At 29.9% G+C, this 10,151-nt stretch overlaps 1 protein-coding gene across 1 annotated transcript in view; it reads right to left on the bottom strand.

Moving 5' to 3' along the window:
• Positions 1-10,151, bottom strand: part of LOC106478765 (cysteine protease ATG4B-like) — a 52,750-nt gene that overhangs the window by 15,782 nt on the left and 26,817 nt on the right. Inside the window, exons 5-7 of the mRNA XM_013939327.2 lie at positions 6,940-7,038; positions 4,402-4,474; positions 2,341-2,420 (exon numbers count right to left, since the gene is read on the bottom strand). Of these exons, the coding sequence (XP_013794781.1) occupies positions 2,341-2,420; positions 4,402-4,474; positions 6,940-7,038 (252 nt within the window). The remainder of the gene's footprint in view (positions 1-2,340; positions 2,421-4,401; positions 4,475-6,939; positions 7,039-10,151) is intronic.

Genomic DNA, 10,151 nt, shown 5'->3' on the forward strand with positions numbered 1-10,151 from the left:
TGAATTATAATCTACAGTTTGATACCAACCTTACTGATATAAATTCATGATATAGTAGTTCAATAAAATTTTGAATACGAGTCAACAAATGCGATGACATGGCCTTTGACCCATCTGGAGAGGGTTAAGTTATGATGTTTACATTTTAGTCTATATTTATGTAAATTCTAGACAGCATAACTATAACAGCAGAAATATTCAAATAACACAATGAAAGAGTTTATTAAGACATGTAGATATATTTGCTTTGTTACAAAAAAAAGATCAGACTTATTAGGTAGTTGAGTAGATGTATCACATAATTTATACTAAAATAAATGTGGCATCTTGAACATTAACATGAAATAAAGATTCAATGTTAACACTAACTTAATATAAAAATTAAAATATTATATTTGGAAATCTCTTATTGGAATCTGCTATAAAAATTTATCAAAATACACTTCATTGTGGTATAGTATTTTCATTAAACTTTTCTAGGTTTAACTGGTATGTCAAAAATTCTACAGGAATGTTAAAAATGATAGATATTTATTGGAAAGAATACAAATAAATTAGAAGAATTGAAAATTATAGGAAGCAAAGAAGCTTATTTAGCTTGAGTTCAGAGAATTAACCAACAATAATTAACCCAAAACACTTGATTCCTTTTGGCTCTAATGCATTTTAAGTTAATAATGAACAAACTTGTAATTTAATTGGCATTAGAATTTTCTACAGACATACACAAAAAACAAAAATATTAAATTACAAATGCAGGTCTAATCTTTCATAACTTCAAAATCTTATAACTTAATTCTACATAGGAAAGCTTGAAATGATTCTCAGTGCATAGGAAATAATGTAAATTATAACACAGGCTTTTGTAAACCTAGTTTCATTCACGAAGTTGGGTAACATATGTGAAGACAAATGTATGGAAGAGTTGAAGGTTAGATTTTAGGACTGGTAATCTTACTGAATATATAAAATGACCAACAAATATTTATATATTTATTGATATTCATGAATAGCATTTATTCTATCTTCACCCGATATAAAATAAACTACATAAAAAACTGTGAGCACTGGACCAACAGCAGGCAAATGTAGCAGTTTTTACAATTGTCTAAAAAAGATAAATCCAGATAAGTATTGATGTCAAACTTTTATCAGCAACTACTCAAGATTTAAGTTTTCACAATTAGCATGTTTTACTTTCACAGCACAAATCTTGTATAAAAGTAAATATCTGTATTTAACAATAAGAGTCATGCAAGGAAGTACAGATTTTAAACACGACTTTCTCACGTGCTTTCAATAACTTTAGAATTAACTAAATTACTATTTGTGAAAAAGGCTTGTCTGTGGCTGTAGGTTTAAACTTTAGTAACAGAAAGTTTGTATCATAATACCACCTTATACCAATAATTGTATTTGATACTTATTCTATAGCCAAATATTACACAAGAAAATATTCTATAGCCAAATATTACACAAGAAAATATTCTATAGCCAAATATTACACAAGAAAATATTCTATAGCCAAATATTACACAAGAAAATATTCTATAGTCAAATATTACACAAGAAAATATTCTATAGCCAAATATTACACAAGAAAATATCTAATACTAAATGTTAAACTAAGTAATAGTGTGTATTGTAATACATTTTTAAACAATAAAAATTGTAACCAAAAACTATTTCTTACTTACCTAAATAATAAAAAATAACAAGATACATGTACTAACAAGAACTTTTGCAATTTATTTAGAACCCTTTAGTTACGGACACACTGGTGGATCACAGACAATTATGTTTCAAAGCCAAATTTTTCTTGTGGCACATGAGTTTGGTACACTGTGACTGCTCCTTGGCACCTCTTGAATGTTTAATTTTATTTATACTTAACTTATTATGTGGCAACCAACATGTTAATGTAAAAGTGGCAATGGTTAAGTAACAAACAACATGGCACCAGAAAGGCAATTACAGTATTAGACTGGTTTAGGTTTATTTTTATGTAAAAGGATATTCTCAATTTTTATTTTAAAAAATACAAATAGTAAATATACAACTTTTAATGCCATGGTCATTTTCTTTTTCAAAATGGAACAAGGTTTATCTATAAATTATATATAGGTGAGAACACAACTTTGTCTCAACTTACGAGAGTGGTTTTATGAAACTTAAGTAAGGTCACAATATGTTTAGTTTAAAAATACTCTATTAAATAGAAATTAAATTCATACACATGAACATATGATATCAGTACAAAATGGTATCGGCAAATTTTCTATATTCATAAGTTCAACAAATGTATTATAAAGAAGTAGAACTAATAAAAATTTAACTTACTAATATCATCAATTATCACAGTATTATCCATAGCAACATGAACAGCCAACGATGTCCAATCATCATATACAGACAATTTTCTAATGAAAGTAAAAATAGAATAAAAAAATTAGTTATTAAAAATGAAGGTGTTATGCTTAAATCACAAAACAAAAGAAGAAGAATGTAGTTAAAACAGGCAGTAGCATATGATGCCACTTGCATTCTAATATATAAATAACATTAACAAATACTTTGTATATTTACAAACATAACCTTTATTCACAATTTAAAAATGCATCGAGACAAACTTACTTGGATATAGATTAATTCATGTATACATTTAATTTCTCAATATATGAAGTGGCAAGTATGTATAAACACAAACTTTAATCACAAGAAATATATGTAACAGTATTGATAACATTGTAGCAAAATGAAATTTCTTATGACATGTTGAGTTGTAACAATGGAATATACTTGGCAAATTTCCACAAAACAAGCTACAGTAAGAAATGCTTATAGCTTAGTCTGTTTGGGCATTCCACTGTAAACATTACAGTGACTTTGATTTTTTTAGTACATTATTTTTCCTTGCAAATACATATAGCATGTGAAAAACAGAATCTATATCCAGAATTATAAATAACATGGCTATTTAAGCAAACAACCAAATATTTAGTTCAAATGGAGTACATTTGAATTTTTTTTTTTCTCAGAGCTTTCAAAATGAACCAACTAAATGTTTGTAGCTCATTAGAACTTGACTTCTAACAGTTGTACTACATACTTTCAGCCACATTAATTAAATAAATGCTATACAATGAAAACAATGTTAATCACTGTGAATGTTTAATGTCTCAACAATAATACACATCCAGTTTCAGCAATAAATCCATACAAGTATTTCAAAACACTTAACAAATTTGCAAAATTTAGTTCATATTAACAATACGTCAAAATGAGTCATTTTAAAATAATCAAAAAATATTTGAACATGTACATTAAATATGTTTCTGTAAGTAAACTAAAATAACTGAATTTCAGACTTGTACTTTTAAGGCTTAGATTTATTTTCTGTATAAATGGAAGCTGTGGCTATAAGTAGGGTAAAGACAAAGCAATTCTAACATAGAACTTTATGTTTAATATATGAAATTATATTATAGTCTTACCATATTTCAGCCACCAGGGATTTACGTAACTTTTAACTAAACAAAACCAAAACTTTATTACAAACAAAGCTAATTTTTCCAGAAAAATGTGAAGAAATATAAAAAAGTTGGCAATTATAAATGTTAAGGCCTCATATTCATCACTAATTTCTAGGTGAAGACGAGTAAAATTTGATTCATACAATTACTATCTTTTCCATAACCCATAATCCCAACTAGCTTAGGGTCAGCCAGTACTTTTATAGGTCAAGAATTTTTACACCCAAGTGGCCAGTCTAGTCAGCAACCTTCTAGGATGAACATGTTCGGCAACAGGGATTCGAATTCTCAACCCTCAGATTTTGAGTTGAGTGCCCTAATAATTAGGCCATGCCAGGCCCATATTATACAACTACTTTAGTCAATACTAAAAAATATTTGTTACTACCTGATATTTGTCGTGTAAGTCGTCATGGTAATATATAACATAACACTAATTTTTCTCTAACAATGCTACTTCCTACCCATGTATATTAAGCATCTAAATTTTCTTTTGTAATTAACATTGCAAACCATAGAAAAACTAATTACAGCAGATGGTAAAACAAACACTAGAAACATCCACTTTGTCAGCTATGAAGTATTAGTTATGTTTTAATTTTACGCATTTTCCTTTTTTAAATATCTGTCTTACCTTTAGTGCTAAATAAGTATGTTAAGATATCAAATATATATCAAGCTATTGTAATACCTACAAACACTGAAAGTTAGTAGTAGTTTTTAACATATAATAAAAAGGAATTATGGAAAAAAAATTATCTGTTTCAGGAAAATAACTATCTTTTTTTTAGAAAAACTAAAACTTTTCAAAATTACTCAGACAGATGAAAAATATTATTCCATAGAACAAGAGTTAGAATAAACTTACTTAAGCACCTGGGCTACTGTGTTAGGTCCAAACCACTGTCCTACAGCTTTACCTTCTGACACGCCCATCTGTGCTATAATTATATTCAAAAAATCATAATTAAAACAATACAGAAATATTCTGAATTGTTATATTTCACTACTATATAACAATTTTCAGAAACAGAAATTATTTTGCAAAATAAGAAGAGTTTCAATAATATCAGCAAATTAACCTGAAATTTTTAAGTTTCATTTTTTTATTCCTTCTTCAATACTAGATGTAAGTTGTCATGATATAAAAGACTGTTTACTTTAGATATTATTGCTTAATTTAGTTTTGTGAGTGAATATTTTATTATTGTTTAGTTTTTGTTGTAATAAGAGTTAAAAGCAGATGATTGTAAGAAGTTGATGTTAAGACTATTGAACATCACGTGCAATACACTGATGTTGAGAATATAGAAGGCAGACAGATGATTAAGTGATAAAGATATAAGTAGCGTGAGATGAGCAGAAACAGTAGACAGATAATAGCAAACGAAAGTAAAGTTACAAAAGGAAAGGTTCGGCATGAAGTTAACTACCATAGAAGTGATAGGCCTTACGACTGACATAGGCCTAATATTTAACATGTAAGAGTAAGACTAACAGTAGAAATGGAGATAAGAATAATAATTTATTCTGTCAAAGCGTGGTTCTAAAGTAATTAAATCAGCCTGAGTGCACTTTGACAAAAGGAACAGAGGATCTTCAGAAGAAAGAAGACCAAACAAATTATAGTAACTTGCACCACAATTGTAAGTGAATCATGCTCAGAATACTAATGCAATAGTAATAGAGAAGAGAAATCGGCTTGTCAACTGAAATTCTAAAGTAATTGAATAGGCCTAAGTGGACTTTTGACAAGAAGGAGAAAACTACATACATAGTGTTTATGATATGCCCATAATATCTATAGTGTGAAGAATTTGTTGAACATACATTTAACTTGTTCCAAATATATATATATATATACATATTATTTTGAAAACAAGTGAAGTGCGTGCTGTTTATTCATCATTGAATTTATCGCTAACAAGTCACAGACACCTACTGTAGAAGAATCCAACACAGCATATATTTATACTATTAAGAAATATAACTAAAAGCCTTTTTTTTATCTTGACAATCAGCGAAAAAAAGAACATATATTTTAAGTCCTGACATAAGTAATATATATTTTTCTTATCTAATTAGAACAAAGAAAATTGGGCTGATGAAAATGTGCTTGTATATTTACCCCAGTAAATAATTCACTGAATTTTTAATTTTGTTAAATAATATTTAGATATTCACAATCTTTACATCATGGAATTCAAACAGTGAGGAATATAGTAATCATAGTTCCATGTGTTGAACCATTTGAGTTGTATTAAGCATGCACTTAAGGCATCGAATGTTAATCATTTTTTTCTTCTTAACTGACCTTAATGATAGTACTTGTCAATGTATTTATATTAATATATGTTATTGTACACCTCCACTGTTAACTAAAACATGATACTAGGCTAATGTTACTAATATTACTACAGAATGTTGGGTAAGTCATGTATAAAAACCAAGTGCACTAAGACTAACACTCCAATTGTTAATTGAAACATGACATCAGGTTATTGTTACTAATATTACTACAGAATGTTGGGTGAGTCACATATGAAAAATCCAGTGCAATGAGACTAAAACCCCCATTGTTATTTGAAATGACACCAGGCTAACATTACTACAGATACTGGGTGAGTCATGCATAAAAACCCAGTGCACTGAGACTAACACTCCCATTGTTACTTGAAACGACACTAGGCTAATGTTACTAGCATTACTACAGATACTGGGTGAGTCATGCATAAAAACCCAGTGCATTGAGACTAACACTCCCATTGTTACTTGAAACGACACTAGGCTAATGTTACTAGCATTACTACAGATACTGGGTGAGTCATGCATAAAAACCCAGTGCACTGAGAATAAAATCTCCATTGTTAAGTGAAACCTTAGCATGACAGTAGGCTAATGCCACTAATACTACTACAGGATGTTGGGTGATTCATGCATGAACCAACTCCCCCCCCTAATCATGAGAAAAACATTACTGAATGCAAAAGGGGGGGGAGATGCATTTATTTAAGAAGCAATTTGGCAGAGAATATTTTTATGGTTTGAGCCTTTAATTAACTGCAGTTGTCTGGAGTTATAGGATGGTTTTTGCTTTAAATCTTTGAAGTTGACAAAGTAGGCTTCGGCAAAAATACTATTTTTCTCTCCATCCAAAACTCTAGGTACATTCAATTCATACCATTTGAAACACATAAACAATTTACCAGCTGAATGAAAATCTTTTGTTCATGAACGTTTATTTCAAAAATTTCAATAAATACTTCCTCAAACAAGCATATTTTGAACTTCATGAACTATCTGATGCTTTCAGCACTAAGCACTTATCATAACAATCACCTGTGACAATAAAATAATCAAATCCAATCCTTCTTGTCAATATTGAAATTAGGTTAAAAAAAATTACCAATCTGATGTATAGAGTAGATACAGTTCTTTTTATCCTGAAACATCTGAAGAATCTGTACATATGTTGGATTAATAACTTCTGGTTTCCATACCCAATCTGTAATCAATACATGTAAATTAAGTAAAGTATATCTCATAAAATTGTTTGTCCTATCACATTTATAAATATTAATATCATACCAAATACTAGGAACAAAGTTTTACTATTTTGCACATACAACTAACATTCTAAACTTATTTTTATAAATTCAGTAGAAAAATATTTAAGAGTAGAACTGGTTATTTATGTAACTTCAACCACATTATTGATTAGTTTGCTGTGTTTGAAATATCATGTTAAATTTGACGAATATATTATATTTCCATACTTTTGGAGACATTCAAAATACAATAAAGATCATAGATCGATCAACACTGATAGCATCAAGTTACATAATTTTTTCTTGCCATTTTTTATAGCCATGGCCAACACACACTTTATTTTCTTAAAATATTTCTTATTGTACAATACTGTATATTTTTGATAAATTTTGTTTTTAATGCAACAAGACATGGGTCTAGCATGACTAGACTGGCCATAGTCACTACATTTTTTTATTAGTTTAAAAAGCCTATGGCCATATTACAGTTTGATGTGGATTCAATGTCATGCTTGAGTTTTGGGTTTTTTGGGGGAAAATATTTCGATATCATTGTCATAACTTTTGGTCCTTTTCAGTTCCTTCCAGTGATACACTGCCATATAATTGTGCATAAATGATTGTATCAATGTCACAACTTCCTTCCAAAATGGTAACTTATTGTAAGAAGGCATAAGAGCTGAAAAAGTAAAAACGTTTGTGGGAAAACAAGTTTTACAGGGTGATTGTCAAGTCCAGTCTGGGAAAAGATAAGCCAGATACACAGTATGCAATTGTGATAGCTATATATGTTAGCAATTATAAATCAAATAATGAGTCATCATGCAATCCTAGGGTAATTCAAGAAAATTATTTATTTTCATGGTAATAACTACAGGTAAGACACCAAATTGGGTTGACCCGTATGCAACATTAAGCTGGAGTTAGTTAGTTCAGTTTTCATAAGAAATGCTGCTTGGAAAAAAAAAATTCAGTTCTCTGCATTCAGTAAAATTATGGGGACAGATAAAAGGGATAGAATGTCAAACTAGTCTTTAGATTGTCAAAAAATAGGGTGATCCAAAAACTGAATGTCTTTTTCTAGTTTACCAATAAATTAAAACCATAAAAGGAAAATAAGCATAAATGAAAATCACTAGGTCATATACCTCTGACAGAAAAAAAAATGTCAGTCAGTCAGTCAGTCAGAACAAGAGAGAAGTAAGAAAAGATGATCACAGCTAGCAAACTAAAGAGCGGTACAACCACAATTAAAATCTGAGAAACAGTAAAGACCTCAGACCAAGAATCCACAGAAGATAAAGAAAGAAGTGCTCAAGCCTTGCATAATGCTTAATGAGAACACAAATACAAAGTCAATAGTGATACAAGTTCTAGATTATCAATATCCAGATCTTGGAAAATGGCTCAAAAGTATGCAGCAAATATCTTCCTACATGTTGCAGGTCATAGCTAGGGAAAAAAAAAAGGATTTAAGTTTTTGCTAACTGTGTCATCCAATCATTGACCCACCACGTTATCTAAATCATGAACCACACAATAAACAACATTTATCACCTGGTGGACTCATGAAAATAAAATGACATGTCAAGCATAAAATAAATAAAATATGGATAGGATGACTAGATTTTTAAACCAAAAAACTGGGACAGCCCTTTCCTCTAATTTCAAAATGATTATTACAAATTTGAAATAATTTAATTTTTATTTGATTTACTTTAAATTTATTACTCTGATCCACAATATTCCAAATAAATTAACATTGCCATTGTTTTTAAAATAATTTCAACTACTTTTTTTCTGGTGATAGACACAAAACAAATGAGTAAAAATAGTCAACTATACATCCAACAAATCTAATTATTCACTTTATCCAATTCATCTTAAAATAGGCTATTTCATATCTGTATTTATTTACCAATCCATAAAATTTTCAAACCTATTACTTTTAGGTTTTATCATTGTTTTGAAACTTTTTTAGCATATTTTTGTGAAGAATGAATGTAACCTAAAAGTTTCATTTTTTTTTCATTAAATAGTCATAAAATTTAGTACATTACTGTGTACTAATGAAAAGCACTGCCTTGTCTCCACATTCACACCTGTGTAGACCTGGGTTTCTCATCATGCACAGACGGAACTTTTGAGAGAATTTGGCAACAGGAGAGTATGTGTTACAACAATGAGCAACAGGGCATGTGTGTGCAAATCCAAAACCACAGCCAAACATTCAGTTACAACAATGAGCAACAGGGCATGTGTGTGCAAATCCACAACCACAGTCAAACCTTCAGGAACCCGACCTCCGATTAACAGGAGGAAAGGATGTGCTAATGTGGCAGTTCACAACAAATCCAAACCCTATTGGACTAGCTCCACACTATGCAACATCATCCTTAGATAGTAAACACCTAGAGGTGGAGTACCAGAGGAATAACTATTGACATGAGTAGCATCATCCACCAGATATGACCGGACAGTAGCCAGCGTGTGCAACATCAGCCTCCCGGAGGAAATCATGAGACAAAACTACTAGAACGAGGTAGGACAAGAAAGCACAACCAACACTGTGGAGAATTATATTGATTGGTCCATCTCCAATCCAAAAACATTCACTGGGAATTGACATCCAGGTGATTGTAGGACGAGTGATCCCAATCGGAGAGGTGAACTGCAATGTGACAAACTTACTCATAACCGACCTCGTAACCATTTTGTGCTTGTTATAGTTTCATGCTATAACTTTTAAATTAGTAAGCGAATGTTAACGAAATTTGGCAAACTATCAGTAAACATTACAATGCTTTCATACGCAAAATATCAAATTTTGTTTATTAAATCTTAAGGTTTGTAAAGCAATGTTTTTCTCATTTCTTTTTTTTCTTTCCACATGTTGCCATTCTATTATGCAAAGTAATATTCATTTGAAGATTAAAAATACTTTTATGTATCAGAAAATTTTTAAATTTCACATGCGAAATCTTTATAATGTCCAGATAGTTATCAAACGTTTTTTAAGCAAAAACTTTATATTTTATCTGTTATTTTCAGTAATTAATCTATGTAGAAG

Source organism: Limulus polyphemus, unplaced genomic scaffold (genome assembly GCF_000517525.1).
Source record: "Limulus polyphemus unplaced genomic scaffold, Limulus_polyphemus-2.1.2 Scaffold247, whole genome shotgun sequence".
NCBI lineage: Eukaryota > Metazoa > Arthropoda > Merostomata > Xiphosura > Limulidae > Limulus > Limulus polyphemus.